Source organism: Gopherus evgoodei, chromosome 10 (genome assembly GCF_007399415.2).
Source record: "Gopherus evgoodei ecotype Sinaloan lineage chromosome 10, rGopEvg1_v1.p, whole genome shotgun sequence".
Lineage (NCBI taxonomy): Eukaryota > Metazoa > Chordata > Testudines > Testudinidae > Gopherus > Gopherus evgoodei.
In genome coordinates this window covers 83178309-83200004 of record NC_044331.1, presented here as the reverse complement: position 1 = coordinate 83200004, position 21696 = coordinate 83178309, and the positions used below count along the sequence as shown (strand labels likewise).

Below are 21696 nucleotides of genomic sequence, written 5' to 3'. Positions count from 1 at the left end.
TTATTTAAATCATGATTAAAATAACTTTATTTAAATCAATTCAGCCTGATCAGACCTAGAGATAAACAGCTTGACTTCAGCCTCCCAGAGTTATCTGACCAGCATTACATTCACTTTGAAATGTAAAAGTAATTAGATAACAAGGGCAAATGGCTGCTCTCCCCTATTCATTTTCATTTTTCACTAATAAATAAGACTTGGCAGCTGCCATAAGTGTGGCTGGATAACACAGAAGGCCCTGCACAAAGCCCCTGATTGTGTTCCAACTGAATACCTTCAGCTGACTCACAAGGGGAGGCAGGAAGAGCATCTTTACACCAATGACAGTATCTCTCCACAGTATCTGTTTTGCCCCCATTTACTGGATCTAAAGTTTCAGTCTCCACGTGGGTTTCTCTGAGCTGAGAGGCTGGGGTAGGGATTCTATTTGGCTGTGATGGATGCATCCTTCATTTCCAACTGCATTCAGAGGGTTCTGATCATGCACAATCTGTACACTATCAGGAGACGGAGCTGCAGGAGCAAGGGCTGCTTCTAGACTGGGAGGATGGAGGCGGAAAGGAGCAGTGCTGGCAACGCCACCTCTGCAGTAAGTATCCCTTCTGTCAGGGAACAGCCTGCAGCACCCAGACCAAGGACCCCAGTACCAGTTGCCTCCCCAAAGTCCTTAGTTCTCTGTTTTCACAGATTGTTGGAATGGGGGTTACCAGACTTTCCAAGATGCTGAGCATCTGCCACTCGCACAGACTAATGTGATATTTGTGAGTGCTCTGCATTTCCAAAGTGCCTATCATTGACTCAACTAGTTGGACTAAAATCTTAGCTCCTGTAAACCTGTTTGAATTATATCATCTGCTGATTTGTTGCAGATGCCCCTAAGTACATAGCATCTGAAGAAGTGAGGTTTTTTATCCACAAAAGCTTATGCCCAAATAAGTCTGACTCCTTGTTGTTTTTGTGGATACAGACTAACACGGCTACCCCCTGATATGATGAACTAGGATCCAGGGACATGCTTGAAGTGAAATCAAATGAAAGTGATACCAATCCATCATAAAGTGCATATTGCAAGTCAGTTGGAATGTGCAGAGTTAGAGGAAAGAGTTCTGTGAAAAATAGAACTTCATTAGACCAGGTTTCCCTTGTCTATGTGTCTGTGTAAATCTGACCCTGCAATCCAGGGGAATTTCACTTGCTATTGAAAATCTCATATCAATAACTCTTGTACAAATTTATATTCAAACAAACAGGCTTTTGAATTTAAGTATCTTAAATTTTGTTACATCCTGTGGGTGATTTAACTTTTAATGCATTTTGCTAGAATATACAGTAGATCAGGGTAGGCAACCTATGGCACATGAGCTGATTTTCAGTGGCACTCACGCTGCCTGGGTCCTGGCCACGGGTCCAGGGGGCTCTGCATATTAATTTAATTTTAAATGAAGCTTCTTAAACATTTTAAAAACCTTATTTACTTTACAAACAACAATAGTTTAGTTTATATATTACAGACTTATAGAAAGAGACCTTCTAAAAACGTTAAAATGTATTACTGGCACGCGAAACCTTAAATTAGAGTGAATAAATGAAGACTCGGCACAGCACTTCTGAAAGGTTGCAGACCCCTGAGTAGATCAACAACTCTAAAGTATGTGTTTAAAAATATACAGTCTAAAAACTTGATGAACTTTTAAAAGTTCATTACTGTTTGATTCTAACAGATCTACTTGCCTGAAAATATTTCATTTATCCCTGTGCTTCAGAGCCTAAGAAACAGGTTATTTTTTTGATAAATCTGCATTCTGCTATTGTATTTTCTTGGCGTAACATGCTTTATGTACAATCTGTTATGAAATTACTACAAAAGTATTTCAAACATGAGCATAAAAGTGAGACTGAACCTTTTCCATAGTAATGAAAATGCTCTGTGTATCAAAACATACTGTGGAAACATTAGAAATACCCATCTGACTTTGTTTATGATGATTTCTTTGCTTTAAGTAAAAACTGTCCCAGATAAATAAAATATAAGCAATTATCTTTTGTAAAAGAGAGGCCATGACAATCAATGCAGTGTACAGGGAATTTTTTAAAAAATGGATGATTTTTTTCAATTTCTAAACAAAACAAAACAATGGCATTTAATACGGAAATGTTTTTCTTCTAAATCTTTCCCATGGTAAGAAGTAAGTTAGCAGCCTTTCCACCCAAGAAGCCTAGTCAGTTCAAATAACTGTACAAACATTTTAAGGGCTTCCTATCTACATGGGAAAATTACTGACAGAACTATAATTATACCATTATGGCTATGTTGGTATAATATCCCATGTAGACACGCTCTAGTCCAGAATAAAAGTAACTCTGTTCCAGTATCACTACTCCACTTTGGAAGTTCTGCTGGCCAGTTTCTCCCATATAGACAAGCTCTAGCACTTCACCTTTAAGTCACAGGGCTGCCCATCCAGCACCTTTCATGAGTAATACTTCACTTCTGCAGCTTAAATGAATAAATGATGTTGAGATGTTTAACTCCATTTGCTTTCTTTTTTATTGATCTGTGTCTTGGCTCCCAGGAGAGAAGACCCCTGGCAAAACCCCAAACTCCTTCCAGGATACTTTGGGTCATCTTGTCTGTAATCTTGTTTTTCATCATTTTCAGCATCAGTGTGGTGGTAATTTTCAGCTTTACCCATAGGACTACCAAGGTAAGGAATTAATTCATTATGGTTCCATATACAAAGTTCAATTTCCTGCAGGAATATCTTGAAGTTGATCTGGCAGGGAGAGAGAAGAAACCTTCCACAAATGTTTTTCTTCCTCTTTTTACAATAGATCAAATACAACAAATTTACAGTTACTTATAAATATCCAGGAAGTGTTGCTGGTTGTTTGAGCTCATGTTGTCAAATTCTGCCCTCAATTACACTTGGAGTCAGTAGGATTACACAGGTCAGAATTTTGTCCAAAGGATGCCTTTTACCTTGGTGAGAGCAGACATCCAATTTTTCTTAACTGTTTTCATCTCTCATAATAAATGCTGCCTCTCAGCAATAACAACATCACTCTCTGTAATCCCAGTGAGAGTCTGGATGGAGGGGAATACATTTTTTTCTTTCTTTCTTTTCAAGAATCTTTGACAGACAAGTGGTCAAGGGTAAAAAAATAGATAGATAGATATTGGTTTGCTCCTAGTTAAGAAATCAAATAAAAACAAGTGTGGCCAATTTCTCCCTGGTCAGGACCAGATTAATGAACTAGCACCATAGGCCTGTGCCAAGAGCCCTTCTTTTGGATTCATGTGACTACATCAGAATCTGTTTTCTTTTTATTCTTTTCTTTCCTTTTTTTTAAAGTATATTTCGAGCCCTTTATGGTTACTAATAGGTGTTTGAAAACATAATCCAAGCATGACTATCCCAAGTCATGCGTGCTTGAGTCTGCAGAGAGCCTGAAAAAATAACTCTCAGAGGTATGTACTGTCCCACTCAGCTCAGGGAGGTGTTAACTCCAAGACCCTTTGCTCTGGAGGCCTCCCCAGCTGAGGTTTCCTTGTGTGACAGAAGAGTGCAACAGCCCCACCCACCCGAGCAGATGCACCCCAGCTAATGGGTTTAAGTAATAGGGAATGCTTGCTGCCCCACTCTGGGAGAAAGCAGAGCTCTCGCTGTTGCTCCTGGGAAGAAGAAAAGGGTCCCATGCCATGGCCAATGCCTCTCTGGGAGGAGGTGAGGCTGTGACTATGGGGGTGGAGCATGACCTTGTTCTGAGGGCACTGATTTCCCTTCTCTGCCCTTGCCCCTCATGTAACTCTGCCTCAGTCAATGAGCTGAGATCAGGGATTAATTTGCCCCATTGCCCCTTTTAAGGTGGCCTGCCAATAGCAGCCCTTAATAAATGCATTTCTGAAGCCGCAATATCACAGTAGTGTCCGAGTGGGGGTATGTTTCAAGGAATGATGCACACAGCCTGGTGTGCTATTTACATCTGGGGAGAACTCGTCTGCAGGGGACGGTTACATCAAAGGACTCTCAATAGCCCATTTGTTAATAAAGGCAGTAGGTGCTTGTTCTCTTCTGAGCAGATCACATGTGTGATTACAACCTCCTGCCACTAGCAGAGCCATAGAGGGTCTGTGCACCCACACAGCGAAGAGTGCTGGTAAGGAACAGGTGAGCAGTCAGGCACCTCCCTCCAACATCCTCCATTTGAGGGAGCTCCTTGGGAGCCTCGCTGGGATCCAGTGTTTCCCCTCTGCCAGCGAATACGCTGCCCTCCATTAGGGTGAATGTCTCATGTGCGCAAGGAACAACCCTGGTGTAACTATCCCCTGTGGGGTCTGTTGTGCAGCTGGCCTGGCCTATGTTATGCTGCTGCTCCACGCTCCCACACTGGCTCCATGGTTCTTTCCAGCTGCAATTCAGGCCCTATATGGTTGCGGCCTCCTGCCGGAGACCAGCTCTTGCTCACCCCAGATAGCGCCCAGCACGTGCTCATGCTCACCTGCCCTCAGTTTGAATGGCTGGTAAAAGGCCTTTTCTCTGGAATCTGCTTGCCCCATTGCTCTGACAGTTTGCATTTGGCTCTGTTCATTGTTAAATAGCTCAGAGTAAGAACATGTGGAAGTGAAGGTCCTGGGAGGTTAGTCTCCTAATGAGCGAAAAGTATGGCCACGTTCTCTGAAGCAAGTGGCTGAGAATGATTAGAGAGGAAAACGTGCCTCCTTTGGGCCGGCTGATCCCCCCCCACAGGCTCCGTAGCTGCAATCCCAACCTGTCACTCTTTGGGGCTGGGAGCGCAGCCTCTGCTCTCATTGTGTGTGTGTGCTCAGCCTGTTTTGCAGATTGTGCGGCTAATGTTTCAGAATCACCAGGGCTCCCAGATGAATCAGTCGGCCTTTGTTGACAAGTCCAAGAATACTGTTACTTATCATGTAACTTCGCCAAGTAACCACACAACGGTGGTCTTGTTCGACAGCAAGAATGTGAGTGCAGCAGAGCAGGAGGGGTTTGCTTGGTTTTACCATTTCTTGGAGTGAAACGGGTGACTTTGCAATTATAAGAGTAAACGTCTCAGAGGAAAGTTTCAACTGAAATGTGTTTGATCATTGTTGGTTTGAGAGCTAGGTGCAGACAAAGGGGTGGTGATCATCTGGTTTTTCTAACTGTCCTTTTCAGAGACTTCAGGGATGTAGGTGTTGGCCCTTCATCCAGGCGGCCTGAGGCAGTAATACACACTGTTTAGAGCACTGACTCTGGGATGCGCTGTTCCTCCCTGCACACCAGCTGCTTTTACACAAATCCTAGAGCTGAGGTAGCTTTAGAGCTGGCTGCTGTGCTGTACTGGAAAGCCGTGCAGTGCGCACTCCCACCTAAAACACAGCTCGAGTTCCAAGGCTCTGTCCAAGATGGGGAGCTGTCCCATGTCATTATAACGATCCCCATTTTATCCCCTATCTTCCCTGCCTTGCTGACCATGCAACAGGGAAAGGACTCTGCAGCATGTCCTTGAGTGATGGAGACAAAGCGTAAGGGACCAGGACTTTGGAACTCATGAGTTCTAATTCCAGTTTACACAGACTCCCATTCACAATCCCAGGGACCCCGCCTCCTTTCCTGTTCATCATTGCCCAGTCCCACCACCTTTCCCAACGGCAATCACGTGACAACTGCAGCAATTATTTGCTTGCAAAAGTATCAAAGGCTATTTAGTCCTTTCCTTTCTTCTAATGCAATTTAGCAGGTGAAAAGAGGACAGCTTGCACACTGTCACCAGCTAGCTCTCTACAGGCAGCTTCCAACTGCTCCTTGCACCACAGTTGGAGAGCTACAGTTGTCTAACCCACTGCAAATTCCCGCTGGTGAGCCACAGTCAGTGTCTAATAAATCTCCCCCCACCGCATTTCCAGGGCTCTGTTCATTCCTGTCAAAAGGCAGCCACTCTGGCTGCTGCTTCGCAAAATAATGCAGAACGCAGGGAAGACTTTCTATTAAGTGTTAGCTATAGATAAGCTATAGATGAGCACCGCATACATGCGTGCTGTGTCAATGAAAAATACGCTGGTCTGTGTTGTGTTTTGCACAGGGCTATGTCTGCTATAAACTCGCAGATCAAAACGCATGTTACCTGCGGAAGATGGACGATTGGGACCTTGAGAACGTGCAGATATCTTTCAATCTATCTGAGCACAGGGTGAGCAGTTACATGATTCCTGCATAGGAGTAGCTGAACCGCTGGGGGAGGAACAGACACCAGTTTACAAAAGACCCTCTAGAATCTTGTTAAATCTCCTTTGCTGGGTGGATTTGTTTTCCTAGTGAACATTTTTATACCTTGAACCAAGGTGACGCAAGTGAAGTTAAACAGAACTGCTAGCTCTTCCAGCTGTAAAGGAACTTTTTGGCATTTCTCCTTCAGAGAATAGTGCTGCTCGATTCTGCCTTGCACCGGTAGCCAGGTTGGATTGTGACAGAACAGTTCAAATGACACTGGGAGGAAATGGGTGACTGACTTTATAACGATTTAATATTTTTTGTACAAAACATAAGGAGGGCAAGACAGTGGTGTGCCATGGGACATGAATAACTGGACTTTATCAAACCCCAGTCCCACTGTACTGGCCTGGCAGATTCTGTTACCTGCTAGTAATAATTCTGGGGACGAAGACACAAAGGTGGTTTTGTTAGCAAATCAACAGTGAAATAAGTTTTGAGTAATGATGTATAACAACCCGCTGAACAAAATGTTAATGGATTTAATAGAGGGGAAAGCCAGATACTGTTTCAAGAAGACAGAGGGCCCTATTTTTTGAATGTCAGAAAACAGATGCCAGGCTGTGCTGGATATCCTTACTGCCTTGATAATGGGGGCTGCTTAACGCAGACTCGTCTTTTGCTTTCCTCACCCCGCTCCCTTGCTGGATAATAAGGACCATTTAAACTAACGGAGGAATGAGAGACCCCTGAGAACATCAACAAAATGCACCCAGGAAAGAAAACCCTTCAGCAAAAGCCGTGTTCTGGCTTGAAGGCCTCTGCAGGGTTGTTAAATGAAACTAAAGAAAGAATGACAGCCCCAGAGGCAGCACATCTGGTGGTCGCAGCAGGCAAACAGCAGTCAGTCTGGGTTTTAGTCCTGTCTCTGCCAGGCACTCAGTGTGGGGCTCAAGGTCTTAGCTGGATACTGTGGTGAAGGAGAGATTCTCACCTGTGTGCGCACGTCAGGTTCCCCATCTGTAAATAGGGATAGTGTGAGACTTCATTATTGTCTGTGAGGCACTGACAGATCCTTGGGTGGAAGGCAAAGGGACATTCTCATGTAGTCTTTGCTGTTAGTTTTAAAGTGACTCTCTCCCATGGGAGGTCTCAAAGTGGGAGACCTACATCCAAGCTCCCATCCCCTGAGTAGCATCCTGGGAGGAGGGCCTCTTCCTGGGAAAACCCCTCCTGCCCCTCTCAGAACGGTTCCGCCCATCACTCATCCTGTCCTTCCTAGCCAGAAGGAAGGTCCCTGTGAGTGGGGAGATTCCACAGAGAGGTCTCTGTGCTTGCCACTAGGTTAGGGATTGCTCTTAGAGGCTCTATGAAATGACACTTTCTTTCCAATTATAAGCCATGCTGTGATATTCCTTTCAGGTCAATCAGCTGCTGCTTCAGAATAATCAAACTAAGTACTACAGAGAGTTCCTGGGGATTCTGCCAGGGAGACAAGCAAATGCCAGAAGCTTGGGGGAAGCCATCCAAACCCTGTGCGAGCAGACTTCCATCTACTGGGTCAGGAAAGGGGATGGTAAGTTAGAGGAATTACCCTTCAAAGGAGGGGAGCAGTCATTGCTTCTGAGGTGAGAATCATGGAATCAGCTGGGAACCTGGGGAAATTATGGGCCAAGTGGGGTTCAGATATGTCATATGTGGAGATAAGAGATACTGTGAGTGACATGAGTGCAGGTTAGCACTGCTGCTGGTTTGACAGCCCTGGTGCGTGAAATGGTCTCTGCCTCCCCAGATAGACATGAGGCTGTCCTAGTGGAAACTTCCCCATCCTAGTGTGATAATGAGCATTAACTCTGCTGAGCTCAATCTCCAGAACCATTTGATATTGGCCACTTTGCTCAGACTTTTAACAAGGGGGCCAGCTGTGATGGCTTCTGTAACATGGACAAGGCACTGTCCTAAGATCCAACTACTCATACTGCACTAGTCGCTGCACGGTTGCTAGATGCTAACGACTTCCAGCCACATCAAGCTGGCTTGGTATTAAACTAGTGAGGAACGGCTGCATCTCATTTCCCCTGGTTTGAGCCACTCCGCATGCCCCAGGTGGAGGAGTGGAATAAAAACAAATAATGACCATTCCAGGGAGCCACTGCACCACCTCACTGGCTTTGGCAGTTTAATATTCACCATCTCTTCTCTCCCCTCCAAAGTGATCCATAGAAGAGTTTGTTCTGTTTTAACTGAGCTCTTTGAGGACACAGAGCTAGGAAGACCTTTACCACAGGTTTCCCATGTGTCATTCTCCAGAGGGGCAGCATTCCTACACAGGAAGGATTTGCGACAGGCCAAGCTCTTCTTTCTGTTCATTTATTATTAATTTATTTATTTGCAGGCCCTGGGAAGAAGCGGCTCATTTACCTCTGTATTGACATCTGTTTTCCAAGCAATGTTTGCTTGTCTGTCTGCTTTTATTACCTTCCTGATTAAGCCCTGCTCTGAGGGGACTGACTCCCTCCGCCACTTCTCTTTGTACTTGAATTTAAATCCTGAAAAGTCTGATTTAAATAAGTTAATGTCTAAGTTATTCAGATAACTTCCATAGAAAAGACTCCAACCCTGATTTCATGATGCAATTTGAGAGGTTGGGAAAGTGCCAGAAGGGTTCTAATTAAACAGGACTATTTCCAAAAACATGTTGCAGTTCTGTCAATATATATACACATTTTATTTACAACCCTATGCCTGGGCTGTGCCTTATAGACATGCATATAATTACATCACATAGGGAGGGGACAGGCTCAGCTCGGGGCTACATGTACAAGTGTTCAGCAAAACAGATTTTGTTTTGAATCAGTTAACATGGTTTTTGTCTAAAATTCCCCTGCTAAATATGTGCAATTGATTTAAATAAAGTGACTCCAAAATGAGGAAATGGTTGTTGCTCCTCTGCTCCCCTTTCAAAATGATTCATTCCAGTTTCCGCCCGAGAGGCTGCTTGCTTCTTCCTCTCTGCATAGAGGAACTCCCAAAGGCTTTCGCTGCACCGTCAGTGGTGCAGAGGCCACATGGGGGCTCATCGAGCTGCACTGTCGTCACCTTCCCTGCACTTAAAGGGGCTGAGTAAAATGCCTCTGAGCTGGGCACCCTATTCAACTACATTTCAGTCTGTTCCCAGTGAGGAAAAGGGGGCAGTTTCCTTTCACTCTAAGGAAACGTTACAGGCAATGCTTTATTCTAACAAAAATAGGCATCCGAAGCTGAGTCCATTAGTCAGGGTAAGTGGTGCATTAAATGATCAGGCACTTACAAAGCAGCACCTACCCCCAGCTCCTTTATTTTCTCTCTCTCCTTACCCCTGCTCTAGTCACGCCACTGCACATTCCAAACCACCTATCTGAAGGAAGGATCCTTAAGAGCAGACATCCATCCATCCATCCAGCAGGGGTGGGTAGCACTGCTATAACTAACAGGAAATCCACAGGCAGCCCCAACAACTAGAGGCTTATTCAATACTGCAGAAGTCTCAATGTAAGACTGTGCCTTCCTGCCCCAACTATGATGTAAAAATCAAGTACATGCTGCCAGATGATGTTTACTGGTCCTCTTTGACTTGAACAAGATACAGTGTCACAAGGGCAATCACCAGCTGCTTCCATTGCATTTTGAAACAGTAATGGGAGATGTCATGCTGCTGACCAACTGACAGCCCTGGAGAGTGAAGGCCTCTCTCTGTCCGCAAAGGCACTGCAGGGCCAGCTTCCCTCACAACCTGCCTCAGCCCTGAGCTGCAGGGATGCTCTGTAGCAGTAAGAGGAATTCAGTCTCCATGGCCCATCCAGTCCTTTGCCTTGCTGCTGAAATTGAATGAGGAGACCAATTAGTGCCAAATGTGATGGATGTTTGTGGGTTTGGCTGTGCATCCACTAGGATTTGGACTAAGCACATCAGCCTATCTCACACAGGCCCTGAACACCCACCTGCCCAGAACTGCTTCCAGGTGCTAACTACCTGAGCTGGATGTGAACAGACAAAGTGGAGGTGAAAGGCACTGTGTCCCACTCCCACTCCGGACCCCTCTCAACTTAAGATTACTTCAGTTTGGCTTTGCTTAGAGCTGAAGGCTGTTCTCATTCCAGGCTGAATACTGCTTCTGCTGAAGATTCAGCCATCTCCTATCAGAGAGGAGGGTAGGTTACAAATGTATGTTACACATACATACTCTAGGTAGGATACTTGTCAGGAGAAGACAACTGAATGAGCAGTGGTCCCTTCTCTCCAACATGCGCACGTTATCCCAACACGCTATCGTTGAAAGCGAGGCAGACGACTGCTTTCTGGTGGCCACTGTATTCCCTCTTGATCTCGCCTGTCTCCACACACCAAAGCCTGGCCAAGTTATCTGAGGAGGCTGGAAGGGGAAGTGAAGAGATATTGACCATAAGGAAATTTCACACTTGTGCCTGTTTTTTCTTGCAAACATCCTTGGAAATATGTACTGCAGTGTTCCATACAGCATGGAATACTCACAGGCAGTGCTTTGAAAATACTAAAATGGCCACACACATTTCAGGCTACCGCCCTACCACAAAGAAAAACAATGCACATTAGGCTTATATTAAAGAGACAAAGCAGGGGAGGTGGTATCTTTTATTGAACCAACTTCTGTTGGGGACAGAGACGCTTTCAAGCTACACAGAGCTCTTCTTCCAGTCTAAAGGAGGTCAGGTCCAGACTTGAAGAGGAGCTCTGTATAAGCTAGAAAGCTTGTCTCTTTCGCCAGCAGAAGTCATTCCAATAAGATATTACCTTACCCACCTTGTCTCTTTAATATCCTGGGACCAACACAGCTCCAACACCAGACCAAACATGAGGCGTATGTCTGATTAAAACAAGATGCAATAGGTTTTATGTTTAAAAAACAAACAGGAAAAAATAGCTAAGAGAATTAGTCAACTATATGATATAGGGGAAGAGCATATGAGTGATGGATCACATGCTTTCTGTGCGGGGGGAAGGAAGGGATCCTTCCCTTGGACCAGATGCATTTGGCATGAATGGGGGAAGTCTGCAGCTTTGAAGCATTGTGAATTGGCATCACCTCAAGCTAGAGAGGTCAACAAATCCTGTGATCCTATACAGGCCTCCCTGCCTCCAAGGGATTCTTGGGCTATCTGGCCAGTGACGCATGTCTTACCAGTGACAATATACTGAGAGTCCCCAGAAAACGCGCAGTCCCACATCCAGCCACGGGAGGTTTCTCCTGGATTGTTACTCTTAATGCTTAGCTCTGTCATTAGAGAGAAGTTTGAAGTCCTCCAGATCTTACATGTCTGGTCTGCAGAACAGGTAGCTAAGAGCCTGGGAGGGAAAGAGGGGAGAGAGACGTGTACATGTTTATGATTTGGTGCTATGCTTCTAAATGACTCACTAAGCTGTTCTGAACTGGCAATAAACTGATGAAGCACAGCATGCTGGGGCCGGCAATCTTCACAGGCTGTTTCCCCAACTCAGTATTAGAGGACAATGGTCGCCATCTGCCCTCCTTAACGCAAGGAAATGGGTAGAGAGAGAGACTAGCACTCTCAGAGAGGCCAGTAAATCAGATCTCTGGTGTAAATGCAGCTCTGGTTCTCCCAACCATAAAAAGGACTGAAACTTCCCAGAGCACTTCTGAGATCATTAAGCAAAACCAGGGAAATAAGCGACAACAATCCAACTGATAACTCAGTTGCTTCCTGAGCCACTCTCTCGGGCAGCTGGAATGCTGCTACGCAGCCAGCATTATGTCAACAGCTGGGGCACAGCCAGTCCCCTGGGACCTGACTTGAAAGGGCACTTTTGTTTTAGCCACCAGTAAATAGCTAAGCTGGCAAGACACTCACGTGGAATCAGGGCTGAACTTGCACTGAAGGGCATAGCGGTTGTGTGCTGGAATTTTGGTCTTGGGGATTAGCTGAGTTACTTCCTCTCCAATGCCACCTGTTAAATTCCAGACATAACAATTGCCCTACAAAAAGAGAGAGACATTATTACTGCAAGACATCAGGAGAGATTTAAGCACCACCCCCTTTGATCTTTATATCCAAATACTCACCACCTCCTGCTCCATGATACAGCGAACTTTGCACATCAGACACGCACAGAAGCAAAGTGTTGCTATGCAAAGGCAGGCTGACTTCTAATGCATTGCTGCAGCAGTGACAATTCACATTGCCTTTCTCCAGCTGTACTTACCGAACTGTTGACAGCTGCCATGTAACTGGCATCTGGGTCAATGTGAACTGAATTGACAGAAACTTCAGGCTCTGGAATGAGTTGTTCATTGTGGTCTGTTTTCAGGTCCCAGATGTGAATGGCACCACTCTGATCACCTACAATTAGTTCAGCCTGCAAGAAACAAACAAATTCTCCATAATGCTCAAACACCAACTGGGGTAAATGTCCGTGTTTAGCATACCCGAGAAAAAATGCATCAAATGCAGCTGCCACTCTCGTTTAAGAAGTCTAGATTTTCCTATTCTATCCACTTATTCATTAATATGGCAATCCTTTAGATTTCCATCTCGCTGTACAAACAGTAACTAGTTAATCCCAGCTGCATGCTGCAAGGTAGAGAAATATTATCCTCATGTTACAGATGGGAAACTGAGGCAGAAAGATTAAGGCCTACATTTTCACAAGTGTCTGTTAATTTTCTGCACCCACCTACAGACATCTGGAGCCTGATTTTCAGAAGCATTGAGCGCCTACACCTCTAGCTGAAGTCCACTTCAGCACCTCTGAAAAAATCAGGCTCTAGAGGTCCAGGTAGGCACCGAAAATTGAAGCACTCAAAATTAGCGAATACTTTTCAAACTGTGGGCCTAAATGATCTTCTCAGGGTCACAAGGCACTATAGGATTTGTTATGCTGGATCAGATCACTGGTCAATCTAGTCTCCTATTCTGTGTCCAACAGTAAGCAACAACTATTGCTTCTGAGACAGATGACCACTGCCCATAACGTAATTAGCCCAGGGGGCAGAGCAATAATTTCTCTCTGATATCTCCAGTCATCAGCTTCCACCCGTAGCCATGAAATTTGATTATTCTGATTTGCTCTTGAACTAATATCCTTCTTACAGCACTGTAGTGTTCTGCTTAGCTATGTTTTCAAATGCAAAAATTGTGTACAATATTGGACACTAATATAAAACTTTCCATTTTCAAGCACTGTCACTGTATAAACAGTATTAATTAGGTGAAGGTCATCACTGATATAATCCAATATTAAGCTTTTACAAAGCCAAACATTTTCAGGCTTTTGCACAAGTAATAGAGCTGAACAATCAACAGAGAGAAATCTAAAACCATAAGACTCAACAGAATACTAATAACACTTCCTGGGACTGACACAGAAGCAGTCTGGTATTTCACATATCTTGGCAGCATTGTAAGTATTAAAGGTGGAGCAAATGAAGACATTAAAGCTAGAACAGCAAAAACCAAACATGCCACTGTAACTCTAAAGCCCATCTGGAGAAACTGAAACCTTGCGCTACAAACTAAACTTAAATATTTGATCATCATTGTAAAGTTGATCTTACTATATGGTGCTGAAACTTGGAGATTTTTGAAGATCTAAACTCCAAGTTTTCACAGTGAGTGGCCTTAGATAAATCCTCAATATAGATGGGCAGAAAAAATTACAAGCCAAGAACTCTGGAGAAGGATGAAACAGAAACAGATAGACCAGGAAAATACAGAACAAAAACTGAGATTATTAGTACATCCATGGAGAAAGATCTGAATAACAAAAGACAGACACTGGATTGGAACCCCTGGGCAAGAGGCGACAAGGTAGAGACCAAGGATAACATGAAAACGCACAACAGAAGCAGAACTGAAAGCTATCAAAATGACATGGGAAGAAGCTAAGACTGAAGGAGGAGACCAGCAATGAAGGAAGACAGCAAAGAAGGCCCTATGTTCCACATGGAACACAGAGGCATAAACATAAGGAGGCCAAGGAAGTGTTTGCGGGGGTGGGGGGGTGAGATAGCTCAGTGGTTGAGCCTTGGTTGTGAGTTCAATCCTTGAGGGGGAAAAACAAACAAAAAAAACAACCAACCAACCACCACCACGCAGTCAGGGACAGTACTTGGTCCTGCAAGTGAAGGTCCCTTTCAAGGTCCCTTCCAGCTCTGAGATATTTTATATATATATATATATATATATATATATATATACACACACACACACACACATTATATATATATATATGGAGATACATCTGTGATTTTCACCTCTAAAATGACAATGGTTTATTTTTCAAGACAAACCTTTCATTGCAATGTTTGCAACTCAAACATTGGAGTCTTGAGCTTGTAGATAATATGGAATTGATTTAACATGGATTATCAAAATAGAAGTGAAATCAAATGGTCTACTTGCATTGCCTCAGCAGAGTGAAATACAAAATTTTAAGAAAAAGCCCACATACATTTTCCTTATTGCAGGACGAATTTAGGAGGAATCAGCCCACTAAAAGCTACAGTGTTAGACATGTTTAATGTGCAAGTCAAAAGTTTTAAGCCTTCACTAGCAGAAATATGTAATTTTTAAACAGGATTTTTAAATCAGCCACCAAAATATCCTTGAAAGAATCCAATACGCAATTTGAGTAAGAATGAAAAAATGAAAAGGTTCTGAGCACCTTTTTTATTTGCTGCACGAGGGACGTTTTGCTTTCACAACAGAGAGTAAAGAACATTTCCATGAAGCAGGGCGCCTGTGTCTCAGTTCAGCAGATCAGAATTAACAAATGCACAGTACACCAAGAAGTGGATCTGCAGCAACAAATGGCAGTACTGCTTACGTAACAATCCCGCACTATGATGCCTAGCCAGTAATGCCAGCTAGTGCTCAGAGAAGCACTGAACAATCATAGAAGTAACTCATCTACCATACTTGCAAAAATTCATTCTTCATGGAGATGGGTTATTATCTGGCTCAAAAGTATGATAATATCTTTGACCACCCTTTGTAGCAACCCCAGCATCTAGTAGTCAGAGCAGGGGTTGGACGTCAAGACTAGCGAGTGCTAATCCTGTCTCTGCCTTTGATTAGCTTTATAGTCTTCAACAAATCACCTTATTTCTGTGTCTCAGGGCTTGCCTACACTAAACACACTACACTGGCACAGCTGTAGCACCTGAGTGAAGACATTACCTGCAGCAATAGGAGGGGTTCTCTCCTCCATGTAGGTATTCCACCTCACAGAGAAGCAGTAGCTAGGTTGATGGAAAAATTCTTTTGTCAACCTAGCACTATCTACCCAGGGACTTAGGTCGGCTTGATGCCACTCAGGGGTGTGGATTTTTCACATCTCCCACCACCATAGTTAAACCAATCTAATTTTCTAGTGTAGACCAGGCCACAGTTTCTCTGTCTCAGGTGCTGGGAGGCTGCATGGTTTGTAAAGCACTCTGCTATCCTTCAACAGAAAGAGTAGAATGTATTAAATTAATTAAAACAGTTGGGAACTCAGATCTTGCTGACACTAATTACCTGACTCACACAGCCAGCCAGGAAGCCCTCAGCTTTATAAACAGAGGAGAAAATATTGTCATATACAAGAGCATTTGCTGTAATAACTGCCAACATAAAATGATGTCGCACATCAGATTTTAAAAAAGGAGGAGAACATCTGTAAAACCTTCCTTGAGCAAAAATAAGTCTGATAAGTGCAAAAGAGACTGCGTTTACCTGGTTGGGATGCAAGCAGACACAATTAATAGGAGCATTCACTTGGAAAATGCGTTGGCACTGAAGGTTACGTGATCTGGCAGCAAAATGAACACAAACAAGAGAAGTCAGATGAGAGTTTACACTAAGATCTTCCATTTCTTTTATCTGCTTTGTGGCCTTGCACAAGTCACCTTACTTCTGGGTCTTAGGGTTGTCTACACTTAACACTGCAGTGGTGGTTACCCACAGCAGCTGTTTGACAGCACATACCAGCACTACACAATAGCTTTGACCAGGAAGTGAAGAATCCTATTTCCAACTGAAACTTCAGAAGGGATTTTAGGGAGACACAATGTAATTACTGAGACCCAGAGACCCTTTGGCAAAAGGTCCCCTATTCTTTGTACACAACTCTCACCTCACACCTGACAAACTCATTACACCAAACATGTCATACAGGATATTTATCCATAGTAATATGTAAGGTACCTACCAAAAGCTCATAACTTGTTTAGATTCACAATCACTGTGAGATGTATATACAGGTAATGTTTAAGGAATAATATTGAAAATATGCTTTATAGACTTGGAGCAAAACTTAGTCATCGGGGTAACAGGTATCAGTGATGGTGCATTCAGGCAGGAGCGAGCTGTCACCCAGCCATTTAGTTGGTGATGCAGTGCAAGTATCAACTGCTTAACCTTGCCAATACCAAGACTTTGACTGGAAAAACATCAGAGACAACTGCAATCAATCAAACTCTCTGGAAGGTAAAAAAGGAATATTATAACATGAGGTTTTCCCTTGCTATGAACAGAAACAAAAGACTATTTCAGTATAGCCCAGAGAAGGGAAAGGTCCTCGGTATCCTTTCACTGAGGAGACATCTTGAGCTGGGATGTTTTCATGAAAAATTGGATCCTATTTCTTTGTGAAACCAACTAGCTCTGCCAGACTAAATTTAGGGGGCAAAGCCTACTTTATTAGAGAGGAAAGGGACCTATTCATATGTCTAGACCCAAGCTCACACTTTACGCCTTTGTTTTGTAAAGCATTTGTTTCTACCACTCTCTCGTTTCTAGTTAAATCTTTGTTCTTTCTTACAGTAAAACAAAGATAGGTTTATGTAAGTGCTGTGTGGCTTACAGGAGCAGAGGTTTAAGGTAAAACTGAGGCACACTGCTCCTTTGCAGGCAGAGGATCTGGGATTTCTTGAGTAGCCAGCGTCAAGAGCTGGAGAGCTCAAAAAAACGATTAAAAGAAACTCAGTGCCTGGAATGCACCCACAATTAACTTGCAAGACATAGCCCAGAGGAGAGTGCTTGAGTCACTAAAAGGCTGGGGTGTGAGGGAGCTGATCCCCACCCAGGCACAGGTAAGACTCCCTCACTCTGGGGACAGAAGGTAACAGAGTAACTCTCAGTATGGGAACCCCAAGAACTGTCTCAGTTACCCAAACTGGAATTAACCCAGAACACTAGGGTTAACACTCCTCTCTTGTTAAAGGTACTTTGGAATCTCTAATGATTAAAACTGGCCAGGACCTTCCAAATAAGGCACCTGCACGGCATCATTACTGGTTCAATATTGATTTTGGGAAAAGACTGCTACCTCCTTGTGTTCTTATGTTCTCCTGAATCCCCAGCGCAACTTCATGTGGCACCTGGCATTTCCCCGGAGGTCTCCCATTCAAGTACTGACCAGTGTCCGCCTTGCTTAGCCTAGGAGATTTTCATAAGCTCAAAGTCCAAGGGCGTTTATGGAAACCTCAATTCCCTTAGGAGTATTGTCCCAAGTGACCCAGCACAGGAAGATGAGCTGGCATTGGGGATTACCTCAGGTCCCATATCCTAGCCATACAGTCTTCTCCTCCCGTGTACATCCAACGACCATCTTCATGGAATCCAACGGAAGTGATGTTCTTACTTACGCCATCATAATTAATGACAGGGTTGGGGTTATTAGAGTTCAGATCATACATTCGAATGTGCTGGTAGCCTGGGTGACAGAAATATGAACACTAATAGTCTTCTCTCAGAAAACTGCCAAAGCCCTATTCCACAACCTCATTTTGGGGCCATTAAAACACAGTAAAGGCAAATTTCACCATTTCACTCACCTCAACAGTTGGCATTTCTCAGCTTATGGTTGGTGGCCAACTGGTAATGAAAAGTGAATCACGTGCACTAGGGCTAAATTACAACAAGGGTACTGGGGACCACCAATATCAGAGGCTGTAGAACAGTTTCCACTCTGCAGCCATGAGAAAAGGTGGGGAGAAGTCCATCAGCAAGACTCACCTGCAGCAGCAATCATGCTGCGGTCTGGGGTGATCTCCAGAGCATTTACTTGCTAGCAGCACTGGTTAAGGTTAACAAAGAGAGCAATTAGCTGTCAAGTAGAACAAAAGTGTTATCTTAAATTCACACTGCCCTTAGAAAAGGAAGGTTAACAAGGACTTTCTGACCAGTGGACCTTTCTTTAGGGATTATCCATTTTGGAAAAGGGGCACTTTAAGACACTATGATGTGCCAGCAGATTTTCAAGTCGAATTTTCCTGTTTAGACCTTTAGTCTGACACTGACTCTGTTTCAAACATGTTTATTTAAAAGGTGGGACATAAAAAAAGTCAGCTCCTCAAACATAGCATAGTTAGATGTTAGTGCAGCTTCATTTAAGCTGAACATGCTTCACCATTTAAAAACAACACAGGACTCCTAACCATTATGCTCTACTTTTGACAGAGCTGTCTTTTCAAATTCTGGATTTTCATTTAATGTTGACAGCATTAAAATGAGATTCAATAGAGAAGCAGTAAACTAGCTCTTCATTTTGGTTCAAACATCTGTCAAAAAGTGTATCCAGTGTTGAAGAGTTAGAAAGATTTGAAGGGGAGGCCAAACATGGAGAGAGCATCAATGGTGCTGCTTTCTTACAGGCATGGACCAATTCCTGCTTATTACATTTATCTGTGTATGCGGTGGGATCCGAGAGGCTACTCTTCATTGATTGCAAAGCCCTTTTCCTAAGATGTTATATATTCATGCTTTTACTACCTCATTTTTGTCCTTTGTCAAACACTAGTATTTATTTACCCTTTGCTGTTTCTACAGAAGCACAAAGCAGCACAGTTGGGTTTGTTTGCGTCATCTGTGGAGTAACATAACGTATGATGCCATGAGGCATTTGCACTATTCTAGGAACAGTGGAGTTTTAGCTTACTGACTTTGCCTGGTCATGAGGGGAAGAAGTTTGCCCAGATTCTGTAGGTCCTACAATTTTTTTTTCTTTTTATAAAGCAAGCCTGCAACAGATAAGAAAAAATTCTCTGTGTTCCCCCTGAATCCGCTCCCCACCAAACTAATGCTTAACAATGTTAGACAAGCCATTGTCTCATCATATTTTGGCACCTCATGTAGCAACTTCTGGGTTGTGGGCAGAGGGTGGAAGGGTTCGACCACTCCCCCACCAAATCTGACTACTGTTTTAGAAAGCCTCTCTCAAGCGAAACAGGAAGCCTGCCTCTGCTATGGCCGCACCCCAGCATTTCAAATAACACACTGTGAATGTGTACTGAGTGTGCAGAAAGATACACAGATAGAAGATAGCATGGCTTCCCAGCCTTAAAGAGTCTCTAACGATTAGCTGAAGCCTGGGTTGAAGTTTGGGTCAAGTGTCTGATCTGGGGGCCATTTCAGGGTCAGTCCATAACACTGAGGTGGAGGGAGGCGCTCTCTAAAGAGATGGGCTGAGAAATACCCAGGTTTGCTTAGGGAAGGGGGGAGAATCTTGCCAAGGCACTGTGAGAAAAGCTTCCCGTGACCGGCGTCCCTGCTCCACAGGGCTCAGGTCTGTCTCCGCACCCTGCCCTGGAGGGCGCCGTGCTGCGGGGTGCCAGGCTGGCACCAGAAGCCCACGTGGCGGGCCAGCCCCGCCGGGCAGAGGCGAGGCGAGGCGAGCCGGCCGGGGCACCCTCCGCGGGAGAAGGATACAGAGTCCTGGTGCTGCACGGTCCGGGTGCAAATGCCGCTGTGCGCCTGCCAGAAGCGGACCGTGTGGTCGTAGCCCGCCGTGGCCAGGATCACGGGGTCGCTGCCCACCGTGCCCTGCGCCGCGTTCATGGCGGACACCTGTGCGGGGACCGAGCAGAGAGCGGTGAGAGCCCGGCCCCCCCATCCCGGCCGCACGAGGGGCAGTTCGGGGACCCCGGGCCCGGCCCGGTCCCCCCCATCCCGGCCGCACGGGGGGCAGTTCGGGGACCCCGGGCCCGGCCCGGTCCGGTCCCCCCCATCCCGGCCGCACGGGGGCGCAGTTCGCGGACCCCGGGCCCGCCCCCCCCATCCCGGCCGCACGGGGGCGCAGTTCGGGGACCCGGGCCCGGCGCGGGCTCCCCCGCACCGCCGCCCTGGCCTGCCCATCACCGGCGCGTCGAGGCGCCCCCGGCCCGGCCGCTCCCAGCAGACCCCGCGGCTCCCAGCGGGGGGGCCCGGGGATGGAGGCAGGCGGCGGCGCTGGGGGAGGGGCCGAGGGGGTGGTCCCGAGGCGAACGCCCCGTTACCTGCAAGGCCCCTCAGGCGGACCGGGCTGGAGAAAGAAAGCCGCGGCGCATGCGCAGAGCGAGCAACACTCCCCGCAGGATGGGGGCGCGCATGCGCAGAGTAGCGTCGCTTGTCAGGAAAGGGACAAGAGGAGCGACGCGCCTGCGCACAAGCATTCTCGGAGTCCTGTGGGACGCGGCAGCGCATGCGCACACTGCAATTCCCTGTCACTACCTCAACGGGGCGATACCATGTGAGGGAGGTGGGGCGAGACCACCAACAAGCCGGAGGGAGATGAGGAATGGGCCCTGTGCTCGTGGTGGGAAGCAGACCCCGGTCCATGCCTTGTTGGCCCACGTGTCCCCAAGAGGGGGCGCTCGAGAGAGACTCCGGCTCAGCGCGCTGCCCCTGCAGGGCTCCTCGCTCCCTGCATGGGGGGTGCCCCTGGGCAGTGCCCGGGGTCCTGCCCTGGCCTGGCCTGGCCTGCTGCAGCAGAGCACCCGGCGTGCCCCCTGCCATCGCCAGCCCCACTGTTCAGAACCCAGATGCTGCAAGGAGCACATGAGAATTAGTAATAACACCAGGCTCTTTCCCTCAGCTCTCTGGGGTTGGAGCCTTTTGGGGCCACATGCTCCAGCTTTTCTCCACAACCAGAAGGGCTAGAAACGTCCCTTTCCTAAATGGAAGCACTGGTTGTTATTAATACTAATGATTTGTACCCCCTTAGCACCTCGGAGCCCCAGCCGTGGAGCAGGACCCACCTGTGCCAGGTGCTGCACAGACAGGGAACTCAAAGATGGTCCCTGCCCCGGAGAGCTTCCAATCTATGTATAAGACAGGAGACTAGAGCTGGAGACAGACGGGAGGACAAGGAAGCAGGTCAGCATGCTAGGCTGTGGTCTCTTGGCTAGTCACCTGCCTTCAGGAGTTGCCGCTTGCAGAAACGTCCAGATATCTGAAGACTCGTGATACATTTGTGGGAATTGGCGAGTGCCACCTTGGCCACCCCCTGCCCTATGCAGGAGAGTGGCTTAGTGCAGATTCCGTCCAGCAGAGGGCAATGGGGCACCACTGGTTTCTCACCACTAGTTCTGCATCCCTGCTGAAGGCCCACAGGAAAGGGAGGTGTTGCACCTGCTGGCTCGCCACACTAGGTGCGGTTTGCCGGAGGGAGAGGATCTAGCCAATGAAGGGCACTGGCTCATGCTGGAGCAGCC

At 45.9% G+C, this 21696-nt stretch overlaps 2 protein-coding genes across 7 annotated transcripts; one reads left to right on the top strand and one right to left on the bottom strand.

Annotated features, from left to right (window-relative positions):
- Positions 1 to 305: 305 nt before the first annotated feature.
- BRICD5 (BRICHOS domain containing 5) lies at positions 306 to 8811 on the top strand. 3 transcript variants are annotated; one of them, XM_030577648.1, is made up of 6 exons: positions 306 to 589; positions 2574 to 2705; positions 4829 to 4981; positions 6082 to 6189; positions 7632 to 7785; positions 8605 to 8811. In XM_030577648.1, the coding sequence occupies exons 1-6, from the start codon at positions 548 to 550 to the stop codon at positions 8697 to 8699; spliced, it is 684 nt and encodes a 227-aa protein (XP_030433508.1). In that variant the 5' UTR covers positions 306 to 547; the 3' UTR covers positions 8700 to 8811. The 3 variants fall into 3 exon arrangements, with proteins under 3 accessions (XP_030433508.1, XP_030433509.1, XP_030433507.1); XM_030577649.1 differs by lacking the exon at positions 306 to 589 and having other exon boundaries at positions 1647 to 2705; positions 4862 to 4981; XM_030577647.1 differs by lacking the exon at positions 306 to 589 and having other exon boundaries at positions 1647 to 2705.
- Positions 6505 to 20591, bottom strand: MLST8 (MTOR associated protein, LST8 homolog). 4 transcript variants are annotated; one of them, XR_004002331.1, is made up of 10 exons: positions 20500 to 20591; positions 19934 to 20071; positions 18242 to 18293; positions 17777 to 17939; positions 15959 to 16034; positions 12447 to 12599; positions 12095 to 12219; positions 11407 to 11570; positions 10432 to 10620; positions 6505 to 7229 (listed from the first exon to the last, which is right to left on the bottom strand). XR_004002331.1 is itself a non-coding variant. In XM_030577644.1 (9 exons), exons 2-9 carry the CDS (start codon positions 20060 to 20062, stop codon positions 10502 to 10504), a joined length of 981 nt encoding a protein of 326 aa, XP_030433504.1. In that variant the 5' UTR covers positions 20063 to 20071; positions 20500 to 20591; the 3' UTR covers positions 8919 to 10501. The 4 variants fall into 4 exon arrangements, 2 of the variants coding, with proteins under 2 accessions (XP_030433504.1, XP_030433505.1); XR_004002330.1 differs by lacking the exon at positions 6505 to 7229 and adding an exon at positions 8919 to 10066; XM_030577644.1 differs by lacking the exon at positions 6505 to 7229 and having other exon boundaries at positions 8919 to 10620.
- Between the last annotated feature and the right edge of the window lie 1105 nt (positions 20592 to 21696).

Coding starts and splice junctions, on each gene's coding strand:
- BRICD5 (XM_030577647.1), top strand. CDS start 2,511: ATGATGTTGAGATGTTTAACTCCATTTGCTTTCTTTTTTATTGATCTG. Junction 2,706..4,828: donor TTACCCATAGGACTACCAAG/GTAAGGAATTAA, acceptor GTGTGTGCTCAG/CCTGTTTTGCAGATTGTGCG. Junction 4,982..6,081: donor TCTTGTTCGACAGCAAGAAT/GTGAGTGCAGCA, acceptor TGTTTTGCACAG/GGCTATGTCTGCTATAAACT.
- MLST8 (XM_030577644.1), bottom strand. CDS start 20,062: ATGAACGCGGCGCAGGGCACGGTGGGCAGCGACCCCGTGATCCTGGCC. Junction 12,600..15,958: donor TCTGCTTGCATCCCAACCAG/GTAAACGCAGTC, acceptor TGTTTCTTGCAG/GCTGAACTAATTGTAGGTGA. Junction 10,621..11,406: donor CTCTCAGTATATTGTCACTG/GTAAGACATGCG, acceptor TTCCCCTTCCAG/CCTCCTCAGATAACTTGGCC.